Genomic DNA, 21,355 nt, shown 5'->3' on the forward strand with positions numbered 1-21,355 from the left:
GTGAACAATAGATACCCACCAGAAGAATGGTTACATATCTACACAGATGGGTCTACTATCGATAACAACTCAGGATCAGGAATTACGTGTGCATTATTCTCATTTTATCAACCAGCAGGATATCATACAACAAATTTTGATGCGGAAATAATGGGTATTCATATCTCACTCCAACACCTACTATACAGAATAGATAAATTTGAAAATGTTGTCATTCTCTCCGATTCTAAAGCAGCATTATATGCAATAAATTCATATAAAATGATGTCAATCCAAATTAAAGAATATCACAAAATGATCCAACAACTTCAAAAACTACAGAAAAGAATTCAATTGCAATGGATACCTGCACATTGCGGAATTGCTGGAAATGAAACTGCTGACTTTCTTGCCAAAAAAGGATCCAATTTAATTCAGAATACAAATACAAGCCTACCTTTTACATCCATCAAAAGACTAATTAAGCCATAGATAAAAAATGGAGCATTTTAATAAAAAAGAAAAAACAGAAATTATTCCAGAAATCCCACGTAAATCTGCAGTAGCAAAATTCAGACTGCTTACAGAACACGATTATTTGGCCAAACACTTGAATAAAATAGGAATTTACACAAATCCAAATTGCCCTCTATGCAACAAAGAAGAAGAAATGACTGAAGATCATCTACAAACCTGTGAAGTTCTACCTGATGGATCCACCACAGAGAAATATTGGAGAGCAAGAACGCTAATGGCTTCATTGCCAAAGCCCGGCATTAGATAACAACAACAACATATTTACTTTCTTGATCAATTCACAGAAACTAGATCAGTTATTCTGAGTAAGTTTTTATAATGTGATGAAGCTTTTGTCCACAGAAAGAAGTCAGCATGTGGCATGTTAGAATTTATTTTCACTATTAATGCATGAGGCAAAAGTTTTCCTGACACTGTGCTTGTTTTATCAATTTTAGCACTACCAGTTTCTTTCGCAATGATGAACTTGATAACAATTGACTGTGCAATAACATTCGAGACACTGATATCTTCCATGTCAGTTTTCTCCTACTAATTGTTAACAGAAACTAGGCAGGTAATAGAAAATAAAAGTCCTAATAATATAGCATACCTAAAATTATGATGCTTAAATATTATTTTAATCCAGGGAAAAAATGAAGTCCGAATTAGATTTGAACTACCCACGTATAAATATGAATTATTATACAAATTACGAAATCCTTTTGCTTGTGTAAAACTGCCCATTAGAGCTCATAAAATGGGTGCTAGTTTAAATTAAATGCTGCCGTTTCAATATGATATTACTCGTTTAGTACTATATACGTTAATTTTACACAGGAAGTGAAAATTTGCTTCAAAGTATGGCATAAATCAGTGGCTAACTTTAAGGCTATCACAGGTGTGGAAAAGAGAAGAGAAAAGTGAAATTGAAACACATTCTAAAACGTTAATGCAAATGGTGTGCTTTGCAGGAAGGAGAAAGCAGAAGGGGAGAACTGTGTTGGAATAACTATTTGATAGGAGCATTATTCGAGTAACTGTAACACTATACATGCCATTACCAGAACTATATTGTTTTACAAATAAGAAGATAAATATGTTTTAAGCTATCACACGACTTAATCCATATGGAAGAATTAAAAAGAAAAGAATTACTAGGCTCAAAGAATGGTTAATCAATTTTTAAATTGTAATCTACGGTTATCTGGCTTTCAAATATAGCTTTCTGTAAGCCTGACTTCAATAATTTCAAGAGAAAAATTGTTCCGGGACCAGGCATCAAACCTGGGACCTTTGGCTGAGTGCCTCAATGCTCTACCGACTGAGTTACCCAGGAACTCTACCAGATCCTGGCTCAATTATTCTCTTTTATGTCCATGTTGTTTCCCCGTCAAATTACTGTGGAAGAATGTCAGTATGGATAAGAAATGAACGAGCATAAAACATTATTATTATTTCGGAATATGTATGATAAGAACTTTCTTGTGTTAAATGTTATTAACATAGGGTACCTTGTTAACATGTTTCGACCTATTTTCGGTCATCTTCGGAACTGGTCGTTGTTGGTCTTGGCGCCTCTTGTTTCCTGTGTGGGTGCGTTCGTAGTGTAGAGTCAAAGAGTATATGTGTTTTGAAATTGAGTTGTGTGTTGAGAATATCGTTGGGATGTGTTTTCGTGTGTCTGTATATTTCATATTGTTCTAGTGTGTTGAGTTTCTGGCTTTTTGGTTGGATGTGCAGTATTTCCATGTCTGTGTTGATGTCTCTGTAGGTGTGGCTGGTATTTGTGATATGTTCTGCATATGTGGAGGTGTTTTGTAATTTTGTTATGGCTGTGATGTGTTCTTTGTAACGTGTTTGAAATGATCTGCCTGTCTGTCCTATGTAGAAGTTGTTGCAGGTGTTACACCCCAACGATATTCTCAACACACAACTCAATTTCAAAACACATACACTCTTTGACTCTACACTACGAACGCACCCACACAGAAAACAAGAGGCGCCAAGACCAACAACGACCAGTTCCGAAGATGACCGAAAATAGGTCGACACATGTTAACAAGGTACGTTAATAACATTTAACACAAGAAAGTTCTTATCATACATATTCCGAAGTGATACAGTGTTAAAAGTTGTGTAATCAAGATGTATTATTATTATTATTATTATTATTATTATTATTATTATTATTATTATTATTATTATTATCACCTCCAGGTAGTGCTCAGGCCACAATTATGTAAATTTTAAACATAAAAAACACAAATAAGAATTTTGAATTCAGAATGTGAATACGACGAATTTTAACACATGAAAGCATGCCATCTTCAAAGTTCTGTTCATCAAATTGTGTGACGCAAGCTGCAATGTGAGATAACTGAGTTAATGCCAGCTTACATTGTCTGCAGTCCTGTAAACTAGTTTCAAAAACTACAAAAGGCAGGATGTGAGAGGATTATGTCAGGATTATGCAAACATACCAAATATCAGGCCTTACGCAGTCCATGAACTGCAGTCTGTATGGGCCTAATGTAAGGGAAAAATAACATACAATACTCAGTGCAAAGAATTCTTCAATTTTTAATTTGATCCAAATTTCAGTTATTCATAATATGTCTATATAGAACAAAGGAAACTGTAATGTCTATATTTCCATACTGTACGTAACATTACCCACAAAATTGTCTGAGTTATTATTCCGGTGTTAATTTTAAATCCCACTGTGTAACACCTGCATTGTCTTAATAAAATTTAATACAATATTATCAACAGTACCAGATATTATGTATTCTAATAAAAAATTAAATCCTAAAATTTAAATCTGAAACTGTCTTTGTCTACACCAGGGTACGGACACGGGCATTGTTAACACCACCCCTTCATTTCTCTCTTCACAAACATTCTATCTGTCTGCGTATATGTACAGCAAGCAGAGGTTAAAGTGGTGGAATATGGCGAATAGATTGATTGCAAAAATCCATGATTCTATTGGGAATCGAACCCATGACCTCGGCTTTGTTACACAGTGCCTTAACCAATATGTTACTACAAGCCATTTTTACGTAATTTTAATAATTTTATCTTGGTGATTATATATATATTTTTTTCACAGTAAAGGATATTAATAATTTATGGAACTTTCTTAGTGATGACTAGCAAAGATGAATATTTATGTGAACGAAATTGGCCTGTAAATTTTGCCGAAAGCCCTTTCATTCAGGGTTAAGTTTCTTACATGAATTAATTCACAACACTATATTTTCCCACCATTAGTACCTTTCCGAAGTTAGCTATGCTAAGGAGGCATATACAACAATAAAACAATAAAATATATTTTAAAAACATCTGGATTGCAGTATGCCAAATGTGTAACAACTCACACAATATCGCAATTTTACATGAATCGAAATAAAAGGAAAGAGACTTCTTCATTGTGTTAAAATTTAATCCTAATTTCGTTTTTATGACAAAAAATTCATTAAATTACTAACACAAAATTACCTACATTGAACATGTAATGTGTATTTATAAACACTTTACAATAGGCACACAGTATTTACAACTTATTTGGCAAAAATAATCATATGGGGGAGGGGGTAACATGCATGTCCTGAATCAATAATGTGATAACACAAAACAGTGCTAGGCTACCTTCGATCAAATGCTTCCTGGAAGACATTTTCACAGCCATCCTATCGCCTTATCTTTTGAATAGCTCATTAAATTTTTATAGCATTATAAGACATTTTAACAATAACAAACAACAAATTGTAAATAAACTATCAAAATGTTTCCTGAATTAAATATAAATAACTAACTATATTATCTTAATATTTTACAAAAAAAAAAATCTAGCATTACTTCATTCTCTTCTTGCTGAACAAGATGAAAAATTTAATTCTGAAAAGAATTCAAATTTATATAAAAGAAACTACTCTATTCATATTCAAAATGCGTGGTGGAAGAAATTGGCAAACAACTTTCTACATCTACTGCATTCAGGCAGCTTTCGTGATTTTCATCACAAATTATGTAAAAATATAATTAAAAAGTACAAAGAATCATTAGCAATGTGAGAATATAACTTTACATTTCATTTTAATAATAATTTGTCTCTTGTTCGATTTATAAAATTAGCTTGCACCATTCAGGTCTTCTGCAGCCCACTGTTATGACATGTACACCATTTTCAAATCAAGCACATAATGTATTTCTATACGAAACAGACATGCATAAGTTTAATAATAAATCTGGGTACGTAATTATGAAACAGAGTCACTGTATCTTTGGAAAACGGAAAAGAAAATTAGTTGTAATTATTAACGCATGCTTGTGTTGTTAATAACAGGATATCCTTCATTCAGTTCTTTGTTATGAATTCTTAAAAAATGGTTTTCCATGTATGTTGTTTCCATATCTTTCTACATACATAAATAACAGAATGAAAAATGAAATATCGAAATAATTTTGTTCTTCTAAAATAATCCTTTTTTATTGAATGGTGGGTATTTTACTCTGCGATATTCATCCAAGCACTCTCATCTATGAGCAGCATGCCAAAACCACAGTTCTTTCTGCTGCCATATGTATGCCCTTGATGCACAATGAGAGGCGAAATATATAGCAGAAGATGATGACGATTAATGGAACAATGGTGAAATGCTGGTAAGTGAAATAGAAATACTTCACGAAAACCTACCAGTAAGAACAATCTTTATTCATTATAAATTCCACCTGGGCCAGTCAGGATCCGAACCCAGGTTACCAGCATGGAAAGTAGACGCTCTAACTGTTCGTCTAACAGTTTGTTGCTTCTTAAATAATAAATAATTAAGCTCATCTTCATTTAATTTAATTATCACTGCATTGTCACTCAATGACGAAATGTTGTAATAATTTCAGATGGTAAAATACCAATTGAGCATTTTATCGATGTTAATGAATGGATAATAATCGAAAAGATAATCAAGGTTCTTTACATACATTATTGGTATTCAGTACTGAGGCTGATATCAGAGATCAATAGCTACAAATTAACTCTTATAACTCCCTTTCTCTGCCACTGCAGCTCTACATCAGCCGGAAATCAGGTTGCCAACTATTTCATATGTCTGTGTAAGAAGTTTGGCGTAAAAAGATACTGTATTAGAAATTCGTAATCGGAATGAACACAATTTATTGTTTTGATAGTCTATCAAAGATATGAGAAAAAAATTATAATAAATTAACATACAATATCATTGATTGATTAGAAAATGTAATATTTTTAGATTAAATATAATAGGCATGAATGTTTACTTTATCGCAGACATATATCAGACGCTCAAATTTCTATTAATTAACAACATAAAGAAATATATTTTTTATCACCATATTGTGCACATACTGTATAATTATTGCTTAAGTAAGTGAAATTCTGTCCATTTTCTGATATCCTTTATAGTTTACAATAAATAAACAAATAAATAAAAAATTGACAACCCTATAACAGAATACCGGTACCGGTATGTTAATTTAATGAAATTTCTCACCTTAAAACGAAAAGACAGTCACTAAGCAAAAATATAAGCTCATGAGAATGAAAAAAATATTGAATGTTAAGAAACTGGAAGACAAATAAGATGATTCATCAGTGTGTTTTAAAAACATGAGATTCTTCTTGTACATGTTTGGTACTGATTCCCCTATTTAAATAATATACTCTTAAGAACAATTCACGCCTGAAAAGAAAGTTTAGTGACACGCTAATTCATACAATGAATATATTCAATATAAGTTAAAAATACTTTTACCCGAAAAAGAGAGAAATCTAATTATTGAATTCTAATATTAGGTCTACTATTCTTAATTAGAAACTACTGGCTGAAAGCAACTTAAAAATGTTTATTCTGAGCTTCTTCCTTTCAATGGCATTGTTACGTAAAGATATCCCGTGACACATCATAGCATGTGTGGGAAGGAGAGAGACATGGAGGTAAATCTCAATGCTATTTTCTCCTTGGCACAAGGAGATGATGTGGTCAGCACCACTCTCCAGCTGCCTTTTTACCCTCGGAAAGAACTAGTGCTCAATTTGACAGAACACTGAATGTATCCTGGTTTAGGAAGTTACTGTATGATGGCGAGAAAAATCTCGCCACCATCCAAGCATGAACTTGGGATCTTTTAATTCCCAAACCATTGCTTTACCAACTAAGCTACTAAGGCTCCAAACGGAATTGTCAGTGTAAGTGAATGAAAAACAGAGTACTTACTTACAAATGGCTTTTAGAGAACCCAGAGTTTCATTGCCACCCTCATGTAAGCCTGCCATTGGTCCCTATTCTGAGCAACATTAATCCAGTCTCTAACATCATATCGCACCTCCCTCAAATCCACTTTATTATTATCTTATGTTTGGGTTTTGTAACAAGCTCTTTTTTTTACAGTGATCGGTGTTAGCCCTTCGCTTAACCCTCAAGCTGGAGGACCATTCCTTATCAGCTATCCGCGACTGCTTATTCAATAGTCTATATTCGCAGTTACCCTCCATATCTATATCTGCGCCTTGCCATGGTGATAGGCACCCACAAGACATGGCCAAAAACAGAATAATATAAAAAAAATATATATTTTTCTTTTATGCACAACTATGTCTTTCTCCTCACTAGATATGCGGGAGTACCCTGGGAATTGAGCATCACATAAAAATACAAACCTCTATCGCCACTACAATACAAGGGGAGTACTTAGAGAAACGGGGAGAAAAAGGGGAAAACAAGGAGAACAAGTAAATACAAGGAAAATGCCAGGAGAATAAGGGGAATACACGGAGAACAAGAGGAAGACGAGAGCAAGAATAGTACAAGGAGAACAAGGGGATACAAGACGATTTACAAGGGGAACAAGGATAATACAGGGAGAACAAGGGGAAGACGAGAGCAAGAATAGTACAAGGAGAATACAAGGAGAACAATGGAAAAACAAGAAGAACAAGGGGATACAAGGAAGAATTACAAGGGAAACAAGGATATACAGAGAGAACAAGTGGATGCAAGGAGGGAATACAAGGGGAACAGGGAGAACAAGGGAAAGACAAGGAAAACACGGGGAATACAAGAAAAACAGAGGTAATACAAGGAGAACGATGGGGATACAACAAGGAAAAGACAAGGAGAACAAGAGGAATACAAGGAGAATAAAGGGAGAACAAGGGGAAGAGAAAGAGAACAAAGGGAATACAACAAGGATAAAGGGATACAGGTAGAATACCAGGAGAACACGAGGAATATAAGGAGAACAAGGGGAAGAAGAGGAGAGTAAGGAGAGTACAAGAAGAACAAGGAGAATACAAGAAAAAAGGGGAATACAAGGGAGAACACGTAGTTCTACGTAAAGATACGCAGCATAATAAAGCTATGCACTTGTCGATTGTTTTGGTAGGTGTACCTGATTACACAGTATTAACGGAATATTACATAGGAAATTGTGGACCCTGATTATTCACAGAAACTAGGATATCAACAAATTTTACACAATTTCTACTAGGAGACAACAGAGGGCACTATCTGGATTTAGCCTGTACATCTATGCCCTGAATTAAGGACAATACAGAGCCCATACAAAGGTAATTATTAGAATTTTGTTTACGATATTAATCGGATGAATGTAGTAAGATTCTTTTATATGCCACATGTGACAGTCGTGAATAAGATCTGCAGCTTTACGTCCCTTCTGTAAAGGCAATTCTTCGGATTTATTTCAGCCAAAAAAATCCACTGACTTTGGCCGGTGATAATTTGATCCAATAACAAACATGGTAATGTGAAAGAAGAGTATGATGATAACAAAAATGTTAATGTATACACAACTCCTTAAATCAGAGAATGATAACATAAAATACATACTGTGAATGAAGGATACCCTTAGAATTAAAATTAAATTCTAATTTAGCAGGCACAGTGATTAATTAGCACAGTTACATACTAGCTGACATTATTATGTACCTAGATATTTTTTTGTTAATTGCAAGAATCTTGCGGGTCCAGGAGAAGAAGCAACCTCCTGCACTCACACCCATCCGTGAGGCAAAAAGTGAAAATTAATAAAGAGAATAGGAAAAAGAGAGACAAAAAACAGGAATTAATTTCATTAGGTTCATTTTTTCTTGATTAGCAAGTTACACTAAATCATTCAGGATGAACCAGCTCTATTTCATACAGATCACATATTGTATTTTATACATGGTGTTTTAAGACTAGTTAACTTCAATAATATTTGCAACTCTATTTCAGAATATTTGAAGATATAATTGGAGCACATTTCCATGTAAAAAAATAATTCAAACAAAAACGGACTGCTTACTTTTATTATAATATATTTCTCTTTTTATATGCATTTATATAGCATACACTCCACCTATTGAACATTCGTTCCTTAATGCAATAATAGGGAATCTTATGATTAGTGATGTTCACTTATGCCCACTACATTCATTTATTACAGCAATGGAGATATAGTAAACTCCCGACATATAGCACAGATCAATATACTATGTATCAGTGGTATTCAATCTATGGTATGCGTACCTCTGGGATATGCATCCACAGACTAGGTGTGTAGAAATTCTGACATATTTATTGTAGGTGAAGGTTACTTATGCTCTTGGCACTAGAGGAAATTGCTGAAATACCTTGAAAATGCCTAGGATTTATAGTATGGAATAGTGGAAATTGGATGTGATCACTGGGAGAGCTGTATGCTCACCCAGTCTGCCCAAAATACATATCTTACTTATATAACAAAGCCATCGTGCATGACTGAAGAACACCGCCATATTTCCTGAATGTCTCGTAATTTTAGGGAGGGAATAAAGGAGTTTTAAGTGTAGCCAACACCTCCCACATAATACTATACACCTAATCTAATCTAATCTAATCTAATCTAACCTCTCACATAATACTACACATTAACCAAACTTAACCTAACCTGTCACATAATATACACCTAATCTAACCTAACCTAACTTGTCACAATACTACACAGCTGTAGTAACATTCTCATGTTTAGTATCATTTCGTTTGAAAATGTTGTCCTCCCTGCTATATGCCATGCCGGAAGCCACCTGGTGGAACAAGTGAAACGTGATGGCAGGCGACTCTCTCTCCACTGCTTATATTTACATAATTACCAGGGAAAGGATTTATATGTAAATACATATTTACTTATAAAGCTAATATAATTTATATTTTGCATTATCTTTATGTTTCACAATGTGTAGGGTTGAAAAATCCTACTTTTATTTTCCATATTTTTCCATATTTTAGAGTTTAGTACATATTTTCGTTAATTTCCATATATTTTCCATATTTCATATAAAACAGTCCATATTATATTAGGTTTAACAATAAAACAAAACAAAATTCCATTAACTTTTAAAAATACATTTCAACAATAGAGATTTAAACACATGTTCAGTAATCCCTTTAACATCAGAGTTATTTGAAAATTAGCAGTCCTATCAACAATGGGAAAGTAAGTTACAAAACTGTATTAATTTAATTTAAAATTTTTAACAGACTTCAGTTGTGCAGCTCAACAGTTAAATGCCAGTCAGAGTACACATAGGTTCAGTTTTGTAAATCATACTATAAAGACGGTAAATATGCCAAAAGTACGTCATTCAGTCAATTTAAAATCAAAACTAACAAGTTACATTTCAGAATTTAAAGAAGATGGTTTATCAACTGACAATAAAATATTATTTTGTAATTTGTGTCAGTGTGCAGTATCATCTACACAAAAGTTCCTGGTGCAACAACACATTACAACTAGTAAACATCAGGCCAACAAACAACTAAATTCCAAGCAGAGACAATTGTTTTTAACACAACCAACAACATCGAATGTAAGATCTGAGTTTAACATCGACCTGTGCCGTTCTCTCATCTCTGCTGATATTCCTCTCTACAAACTAAAGAATAAGGTCTTCAGGGAATTCCTTGAAAAATATACTCAACATACAATCCCGGATGAGTCAACACTTAGGAAGACGTATGCTCCATCCATCTACGATGAGACAATACAGAAGATAAGAGATGAAATTAAAGATAGTTCAATTTGGGTTTCCATTGATGAGACTCCCGACAAAGAAGGTAGACTTGTTGGTAATGTAGTTATCGGTTTGTTAAGTGAACAATATTCTGAACGAATTCTTTTACATTGTGATGTTCTAGAAAAGTGCAATAACAAAACTATAGTTAAACTGTTCAACGAAGCTATGGGTATCCTGTGGCCAAAGGGTATTATGTACGATAATGTGTTATTCTTTATTAGCGATGCTGCCCCTTATATGGTCAAAGCTGGACAAGCATTATCTGTTGTATATCCTAAATTGACTCATTTTACTTGTGTGGCGCATGCATTTCATCGTGTGGCAGAAGTGGTCAGAGACAATTTCCCTAAAGTAGATTTGTTGATTTCATCAGTGAAAAAAGTATTTCTCAAAGCTCCCAGTAGAGTTAACGTGTTGAAAGAAATGTACCCTGAAATTCCATTGCCACCAAAGCCAATTTTAACTAGATGGGGTACATGGCTAGAAGCAGTTGAATATTATGCCGAACATATAGACTCTATTAACAATGTTCTCCTTGCATTGGACTCTGAAGATGCAGTCTCAATTGATACTGCGAAAACAGTTACCTGTGACATAAGTGTGAAGAATGACTTAGCTCACATTCAGCATACATTTTCATGCATCATAAAAACGCTCAAAAGTCTCCAAAATAGGCACCTTTCACTATCTGAAAGTTTTGAAATTATAAATAGTACTGTGGAACAACTGAATCGTGGTAGAGGTAAAGTTGCAGATGCAGTAAGAGCTAAGGTGGACACTGTACTTTCAAAAAACCCTGGATATGAAGAACTACAAAAGGTTGTTGCTGTGATGAGTGGTGAATCAACAGTGAAGATTAACTTGGACTTATCCCCAGCAGACATTGTGAAATTGAATTATGTACCAGTTACTTCTTGTGACGTCGAACGCTCTTTTAGTCAGTATAAATCTATCCTCAGAGACAACAGAAGAAGATTCACTTTTCAGCACTTGAAAGAAATGTTTGTAACCTATTGTTATGGTAACAACAATAAAAATTGTGTTTTGTTGAAACTACATTGGAAGATAAGGTACGTCCATTATATTTTTTGTTTAGTTTGATTAAAATGTACCAATATTTAACGTACATAGTCATTTTTTTATAATTTTAAGTCCATATTTAATTCCATATTTTGGTAAAAATCCATATTTAATTCCATATTTTGGTAAAAATAACTACATATATATTTACATATTTCATATATTTTTAGTCCATATAAATCCGTTCCCTGATAATTACATTTAATTAGATAAGTGTGTGTTTTGTGCAATAATAAATGTGTTATTGTAGTGATAATTCCACACACACACACATAAATATAGTGCAATAAAAATTGAAATGGGTTGTGGTTGTGATAAAACTGTTGAAAATTGGCTTACAGTGCCACATTGGCAATCATAATCTTTTATTATTTCTTTGTATAACTGTTGTGCGGTTTGAGGGTATGAAGGTAAAAAAAAAATGTATTTTGGAGGTATGCTAGCAAAAAAGATTGTATACCACTGGATTAGGATATAACATGGTGAAAAGTATGTCCTCCGAAAGAAAAAGAAAACATTATTTATTAGTGAATATAAATTTTGTGTAGTTCTTCTGCTTCCGCAGAGGAAATTTTTTGCTACGGCATACTTGTAGTGTACACAATGTAGAACAATTGTAATGCAACTCCATTTGAAATTCTCACTTACAAACAGACTTACAAGGAATGAGTCCTGGGTTTATAGTAGGTTGAGCAATTAAAGACAATGTTTAATTAACTAATTATTGCATTTTATTTTATGTTCCATAGGAGTAAAGGTGTATAGCTGGTAAGTTCTTTTATATATATATGTTTGAGGGCATAAAATTACGTACAGTACACTACTGCATTATGTTATAATTCTTTACCCATCCTCCCAACCTGTTACTGATCATATTACAAATCACCTTCCAATATGTCGTGAGTAAGCAGAGGTGAAGTATGTCCCTTGACAGTTGCGTTAAATAGAGCTTTTACTGTACCCTATTTGACTCTCAAATTTTCTGCAAATAGTTTTTCCATGCCTTGGACATAGTCAATGTAATGTTTTCCTCTGAAGAAAACAATATTTTTCTCTTGTGGATTAAAAAAAATACATTTGGATACAACCATAATTTGTAAATAGTTCTGGATGAAGATATCTGAGACTTCACAAGAACTGCATGAGCCTTCAAGTTCAGCTATTTGCAGGATGAGTGCAGCAAGCTTGTATTCTGATAACTTAAAATTTTACAACACTGGAAATTTTCTCACTTCTTGAGTTAAGTTCAAGATTAGCTCTTCAAGCAAACTCATTTTCACAAACAAAATAACATAAAATAAACTGACCACATGATTGAGCCACATGAGATGAGTAAACTGAGTTGTATCCAGTTGGCTCTGTGAAATCATTTCATGAACACAGTTGTATCGTGCAAGTGTGAAAGCTTCTAAGTAATGTATGAAAGTTGGTGATGTCAAATTGCACATTCGTCAACAACCAGGTGGAAACAGTAGTGCTAATATGTCCTTTGTGAAAGCTGCCTTAAAAAGTGTAACACCCTCGACACAAGGTTCTAGCTGGAAACCCTTGGAACTTGGAGATTTTATAGCAAACTACAATGTTCAGAGGAAAAAATGTTTAAATAAATGAGACGTATTACATGTCCTTATAGAAGCGTCCACTTAAAAGTGAAAAAGGAACTTCCGGTTTGAATATACATAAACTATATACCAGTACTAATAAATTCAGAATTGACTCAACTATACAACAATATAAAAAGCGAATGGTTAATATTATCTTTAATGACCCTATGCCCTTTAAGAAGAACTACATTATAATAAACCATCAAATGTAGTGTTGTCATGAAGGGAAAAAAATAAATAAATCCATGGCACGACAACCCATGGAGGATCAAGGCCGAACACCTGGCTGCTAGTCTCACCAGAGGTGAACGATCATCCAACCAGAACGGAGGTATCGTATAGTTAGCACAATTATCCCTTCAGTCGGTATAGATAGTTTCCGTAACTGGATTGTAGCTCCCCAAATTCATCATGATGCTGAGTGGGCACTGGTCCCATACACTGGCCGAAATTTCATGAGCAAAATTCCTTCCCCTTGAGGACCTGAGTGCATTCTGTAAAGCTAGTCCTAGGTAGGATGCCTTAGACCATGATGCTGTAATGTAGAATGTTGTTATGGAAACTTAATTCTATTTAATCTTAAAATTCTAGTGAAGAAATGTAAATTGATCGTATTTTTTGATCGTTAAATGTTTTGAGACTCTTAATTGTGATCCAATATACTCCAAAATTTCGCTGTAAATTGGTCAATGTGTATGAAGATCACTACCATTTTCCAGATATTTAGTAAATTTTGCTAATCTTTACTACATTACTACGAAATCATATTCTGAAAAATATGTCCATTTGTATTTCCAAAATTTGTACCAGTTATTGTAAAACTGCTATATCTAACACAATATATGATTATTACTTCATTTGATTTCTAGCCTGATTCTGTCAGACGTAAAAAAATTCAGAGATCTTAATGTGTATTAATTTTTGTCACAACAATTATCAAGAAAAACATCAGATGGGATTGCACCAAGAATTCTCAAATTTCTTTAGTTTCTTTGATGGAAATGTGCTACCAACTTCAACTTCCACAGGATCACAGGAGAAGTATACGAAGAAAAATAGCAGATAAGCTTAAAACATCTTGTATGTAATTATTAGACAGAAATTAATGAGTAAAGGTACATGTAAACATATATTACAGGATACAAATGAAGCATTGACTTCTGCCTGTTTGTCTGTGTTGCTGTTTACTTATTTTAAGCAGAAACCTTACAATAACTCTATCTGAGGAAGAACTAACTCCTACTGAATTGAAGGCAGACTACAATGCTCCAAACAACGTTTCTCCAGTGGGTTAGGGGTTACCAAGAACATCCAAATAAGAGTGGCACAGAAAAAATCAACAATACGTTGCAACTCCATAGGTAACAATCAAGGAAATAGTCATGGGATACACATAATCTTGCATACTAACAAAGATTATGTAAAAAAGATACTACTCGGTTAAATAATAGGGGAAAATTATAAAAATTGAAACTCACACTATGTAGATTTAGTCTTCATTGTAAGAAAAGCTATGTATAATTAAATGCAAGCATTAAGTAAAACTAGAAAAATTAAATTCAAATTTCAAATTCTTAATATATTGACAATAGAACATCTGTACCACTTCTTCTCAAGCAAATGAGAGCCATTACATGAAAGGTTGAAAGACAATCCAGCTGTAGAAGTTTCTTACTTGAAATTTTAATTTATCTTCCTGTAAGTTGAGAGAAATAGCTGCATAGCTCCTTATAATCCAAACGCCATATTCTCTTCTATTTTCACATTTGAAACCTCACGAGTTTTGTAACAAAAGAATTTCCTGAAATTTAACACATATGACTGAATATCAACAAAAGAAAGACTCACCATCATCGGACACATCACTCTGTGGACGTTCACTGCCATATGCTTCCTGTAGTGAATCGAGGGAACCACATCGCAGTGATCCAATTAATGGTGATGGTGGTTGTGGCGACAATACTGGTGGTGCCAATTCGAGCTATAAAGAAAATTAATTGTTAGCCATCCAAACAAATGGAGGATGTACGCGAATATGAAGAAAAAAAAATTAGTAAATCTGTTATATGAATAACTTCCCTGTGTTAATAGAAACGATGACATTAATTTACCTTAGATAATGACTAGTTTCGACTTGGTGTCGGCCATCTTCAGATTTCCAGTGAGGTCCTTGCTTGTTTCCGGTTTCTTCTTTTGGTGCTCTAGTGTGGGTGCATTTATGATCCATAGAGTTGTGTCAAATAGGGTGTGCTTTCTGAAATTTTATTGCATGTTGACGATATGTTGTGGATGTATTGTTTATGTCTGTATATTTCGTACTGTTCTAGTGTGTTTAGTTTCTCATTTTTCGGTTCAATATATAGAATTTCCATGTTTCTTTTTTTTTTTTCACTTGGTTATTTAATGAACCTGCATCAATTACGAGGTTATTTAGCGTCGATGGGATTAGTGATAGCGAGATGATATTTGGCGAGATGAGGCCGAGGATTCGCAATAGATTACCTGACATTTGCCTTACGGTTGGGGAAAACCTCGGAAAAACCCAATCAGGTAATCAGTCCGAGCGGGAATAGAACCTGCGGATTTCCATGTTTCTATATTGCTATAGTTGTGGTTGGTATTGGAAATGTGTTCAATGTATGTGGAAGTATTGTGTGATTTGGTAACAGCTGTGATGTGTTCCTTGTATCATATTTGAAAAGATCTCCCAGTTTGTCCGATGCATAAGTCGTTACAAGTATTGCATGTTAAATTGTAAACTCCTGTTAGGTTGTATTTGTTTGTTTGTCTTGTATGGAAATTCTATATATTGAACCGAAAAGCCAGAAACTAAACACACTAGAACAATATGAAATTTGCAGACATACAAAAACACATTCACAACATATTCTCAACACATAATTAAATTTCAGAACACATACCCTATTTGACACAACACTACCTATCATAAACACAACCACCACTAAGGCAGCAAGAGAAGAAACCGGAAACAAGAAAGGACAAATTTACCAAATCTTTAATGATAAAAGTGTGTCATCAAAATGTAAACAAATTATTACCACATTTAAAATTCTGAGTTATGTCAACAAAATGGGAGAATAAAACATCACCATATCAAAGCTTGTATAATAATTCACAACACCACACCCATTCATGAGAAGAGAGATAATATACCTACAGAGCCTTCAACTTAAGACGCAACCCAGGCACCAACAGACAGACCATACTCTCAAGTGGTAACCCAGCTGCGTTGTGCGGTGACTGAACTGCTAAGGGACCCGGCATGCATTCTTTCTACCCGTATTTAATGTTAGTTTATCTTCTGTAAAATTAATTGACTGGTGTTTATTTCCTTACAATAATACATAAGATGTTCAAAATGACTTCCGCCAGCTTCAGTACAACGCTCACACTGGCGAAGAAGATGCTGAAATATGCGATCCAATTCCTGCCTTGAAATGCTGGAGATCACAGCCTGAATATTTTCTTGAAGTTTCTCTAATGTATGAGAATTGTTCACATACACTTCATGTTTTAACATACCCCAGGTAGCACAATACTGCTAGGTTTTCCCGCTTGAGAGACCAGCCTATCTGTCCACCTGCCTGCCACCGCACAACACAGCTGAGTTTTTCCACTATAGACACAAGCCTATCGGCCACCCACCTCCTGTGATCAGGGTTGCGTCTTAAGTTGAAGGCTCTGTACTTTGTTAGTGTGACAAAACATCCCATTCTGAATAGGACTGTTTTGTGTCATGATGTAAACCTAGACATTCTGCTGGTACGATCTAATGTCTCATTTTGTCAACAATTTCAATTTAAATGAATTTAAAATATTAAAATTACTGCATCTGCCTACTTTGAAACCAATATGGCGGAACATAAGTATTGTTGGACTGTTAGTACGACCAAAATGTTGATAGTGAGATTGTGGACCAAGTAATGTAATGCTATAAAACACAAAACACGAACTACAAAAACACAAATAAAAGACGAGAAGTGTAGCCTACATAGAAATATAAATATAGTCTCTATAACTGCTGTAGAGGATAAAGCAAAAGTTTGTACAAACTGAAAATTATATTCATCCATTCTCAAATAATTTATATAACTTTTCAAGTCCTCGGATTGTACTTCTATTTTCACTGAGTTTTGATGGGTACTTCTCTAGTCACACCTCGCAATCCATGGTTTAACCCACAGACGTTTCCCTTTCTGTTTCTTTTTCAGAAATATGCATATCGTAATATTTTCAAATAATTGTTCATAATTTATTTTTTCATAACTGTGATTAAAAAAAAGATTTTATTCTATTTAACTATAAATGGAGACTGATGAGTTTTGTTTCTTAATGTTTTAGGTTAAGTTTGCTAAATTATTTTCTATGGTGTAATATACTTAAAATTCTAACTTTTATCACAGATCTTTGATAAAATATTTTGTCATATTCATTGTCAGAGAACTTTGACAGTGTAATATCAGTAAGATCCCCTCTCTAACTCCCTGCCTTGAAGCTGTGTGACTAGTTCTCCAGATATTCAAAATAGCTTGACACTTTCAAGGCAGATCTCGTACATATGAGTGCAGGACAGTAGCCTATAGTTACTTCGTTCATTATTCAATGTTCACCAGATTTAAAGTGATAAGACATTTAGAAACACATTGCCTTCAGATGATAGTTTCCTTAAATCAATAAACAGGGGCTGCACCTATCTTCTTTTTTTAATTGGTTATTTTATGATGCTTTATCAACTTATATGATTATCTAGCTTGTGAATGAGATAAAGGTGATAATGCCAGGGCCAGCATCGAAAATTACCCAGCATTTGCTCTTAATGGGTTCAGTGAAAACTCCAGAAAAAACCTCAACCAGGTAACTTGTCTCAACCAGGAATTGAACCCGAGCACACTCATTTCATGGTTAGGAATGTCAGCTGTTACTACACAGCAGTGGACAGCACCTATCTTAAGATTTTAAACGTCTATTAATTACCGGTACTTCCCATTATTTCATATATTTTATTTACAGGTTTGAAAAATGGAGATATTTTGTAATTACTTCAAATATTATGATCGTGAGGGAGGAGGAGAAAGAGAGTTATTGCAATAACAATATTGTGTTTACGTACTTTCGTGATAACTGTAATAGACTACTTATTAAAACATTCAAAGTTCTGATTTCACTTTATGGAAACAGAAACATTTCAATTGCGTCACAAACACTGACATTTTAATAATTCCCTTGGACGATTAAGAACACTTTTAAAGAAGGTGATTCATTGAGTGAAGCCCAGATTAAACTGAGACAAATCATAGTTTTTTATACCTTTAGTAGGCCTATATGTGTAAAGTGTAACATTTTTTCTTATGTTTTCTCAAACCTTTCAACTCTTTTTCTATTACATGTCTGTTGTAACATTCTTAAGTTAATATGTTTTAATTAACTTAATGAGTTGCGTAGTGGAGAAGTGGTTGAATTTCTCTCCAGCGTGTGTCCAGCCTTCATTCAACATGTACTTAATTCACTTACATTACAGTATCTCAAAATTACATATAATGCAATCGTAATTTCAATACAATTGATCGTATTTTTGCAATATTACATCACAGTCTACTATATACAGTCGCGAAGCTTGAGGTGTTTTTTTGCAAATCTCGTGATAAAGCGCTCCAAGCAGTTAGCAACTAGAAACAATAGACTGTCCAAGGTCGACTTTGGACTGTGTCGTATTTCTATCGAGTGCTAGCTCGTTGCGTATTTCACATTGATGCTTGTGAAATGTTCGTTATTGGTTATAATTAAAATGTTAATGGCTAAAATATAATAATTGGAATAATAATATGGGACAAGGAGGAGACGTTTGTAGTGCTATAAATTGTAGCAACAGTAAGAGAAAGAGGCCAGAGTTATCCTTTTTCCGATTTCCGAAAGATTCAGAAAGGTTCCTGGGTTTCCACAAGAATGCTGTGCAGAAACAAAACTGTTAATTTGAAGTTCTTTGTGACTGTTAGAATACATTATATCCTTAAATTTCACAATGAAATGTTTCAGTCTAACCGAAAGGACATTAGATACTGGTTAAATTCTGTTACTTAGCCTGCTAAATTTCCAGAGAAATAAAGGTTAGGTCTACTTTTTTTTTTTTTTTTTTCAGAGGATATATTTTTAATTGTAGCTATTAATTTTGTTATTATTTTTATGTGTTATTTTACTAAAGACGTAGAAAAATTAAGGTTGTTTTAATGAAATTTATTGATCACGTTTTATTTTCAATTCTGGTGGGATTATTATTGCTTAGGCCTACTTTTTTTTTTCAAAGGATATGTTTTTAATTATAGCTGTTAATTTTGTTGTTATTTTTATTTGTTACTTTACTAGAGACGTAGAAAAAGTCTGTTACAATAAAATTTATTGATCACGTTTTATTTCCAATTCTGGTGTGATTATTATTGCTTAACCTCATCCCACTTTGTTAACTACGTAAGCATACACTACAAGTACCGGTACACGTAAGTTACTCCTTTAATTCATATTTCCATTATTATTGTTGCAAAGGGAAATGCAAATTAATATTTATTGGTTTCATAGTTAATTATCGCTATAATCTTGAATGAGTGAAGCGATTATAGTAAATTTCAGTTCGTTTTGCACAAACAAAAATTATATTAACTTATTTCTTGCAGGTTATCTTCGAGTTTATGGTGGAATTTAATATACTTCATTAAAATAATAAATTAACTTTATGCATTTAATATTTCAATAATGGAAGGAAGGTGTTAATTTTTCCAAAAGAACACGACAACGAAAGTGTTAACATATTTTGTCGGCTGCTAGGAGAGAGATCTGCGATGATGAGGCGATAGTAGCGATCCTAGTGGTGGGTAACTACCCATGTTTGCATTTTTACTACATATTGAGCCTCGTGACTGTATATAGTAGACTGTGATTACATCTCATGTTAATAATTATTATAAATATGAACTTACCTGCTCCTTTCCCGTTTTGAACTTTTTGAGTGTTCCATTAGGTGGAGGTACTCCTTTCTGTGAGTCGTACCTCGCACTTGAATTCTGATGGGTGGAAGCAGGGAGATTTTCTGCAGAGCTGCCACGTCGAAGTAACTGCTGATGATCTTGCTGGGAAGTTGCAGGAAATGAAGGTGATATCGGTTTGGTATTGGTCAGAGATGATCTCGTCCTCGAACTCGAACTTCTACTCCCCAGCTCACTGTTTGTTCTTTCTGTGGTTAATCTCACAGGCAGTAGTGACGCACTTGAAAAAGAAATGTTTCATACATTATAAAAGGCAATGTTTTACTAACTACAACAACACAGTTATTTTTTTGTGAACACAGTAGAGCAGTGATTACCAAATACTGATCAACCGAAACATCGGTTAACTGAAAGCATTCCAGTCGGTAAATTGAAATTTGCGCGTACACCATGTAGAAGTTTCACTAGCACTGTTTGTGAGATTTAGTGGCCCAAAAAAAAAAAAAGTCTCAGCTCTGGAGCAAAAAAGAAAACTTTGGACTTCTTTTCCTAAACTTTAGGCATAGGGGAGAGTCGGGTAGTATCGGACAGTGTGTTTCTTTCATCTACATCATATGGTAGTACCTGAATGACATGGTTACGTTTCTCTATGCGACATCACAGAAACGTAACCATGTCAATCAGGTACTATCATCGTGTGGTAGATGAAAGAAACTCACTGTCCGATATTACCCGATGTCCGATACTACCCGACTCTCCCCTACTTTAATGGTCATTTTGAACTTGTCAAACTAGGCTAGTCAGTTCTCTGTATTATTTGTAAGATGTGTGATACAAAATATATATTGTATGTACAGTTTTGTGTTTAATATCAGTGTTTCTTTGTTTCATACTGCTCCTATGAGACCGGTACAAATTATTTTCGAAGATGATTGGTTATCCGAAAATTCAGTTATCCGAACACCCCCCATTGTTTCGAATAATTGATGCTCTACTATAATATAAAAAATTAGAGGTTTTTAAAATTAAATTTACATGAAAATCGTCCATGCTATTGAAATACGCCAGAGGGATAAATTATTCTT

At 34.0% G+C, this 21,355-nt stretch overlaps 1 protein-coding gene across 17 annotated transcripts in view; it reads right to left on the reverse strand.

Moving 5' to 3' along the window:
- The window catches only part of RhoGAP19D (Rho GTPase activating protein at 19D), a 554,578-nt gene that overhangs the window by 23,800 nt on the left and 509,423 nt on the right, over window positions 1-21,355 (reverse strand). For 15 of the 17 annotated variants that reach the window (XM_069821517.1, XM_069821525.1, XM_069821534.1 and 12 more), the window contains 3 exons: window positions 20,265-20,550; window positions 15,124-15,256; window positions 8,484-8,541 (listed from right to left, as the gene is read on the reverse strand). In XM_069821517.1, the coding sequence (XP_069677618.1) occupies window positions 8,484-8,541; window positions 15,124-15,256; window positions 20,265-20,550 (477 nt within the window). The remainder of the gene's footprint in view (window positions 1-8,483; window positions 8,542-15,123; window positions 15,257-20,264; window positions 20,551-21,355) is intronic. The other 2 variants (XM_069821544.1, XM_069821576.1) reach the window with 1 other exon arrangement.

The sequence above is a fragment of the Periplaneta americana genome, chromosome 1 (genome assembly GCF_040183065.1).
Source record: "Periplaneta americana isolate PAMFEO1 chromosome 1, P.americana_PAMFEO1_priV1, whole genome shotgun sequence".
In the NCBI taxonomy this organism is placed as follows: Eukaryota; Metazoa; Arthropoda; class Insecta; order Blattodea; family Blattidae; genus Periplaneta; species Periplaneta americana.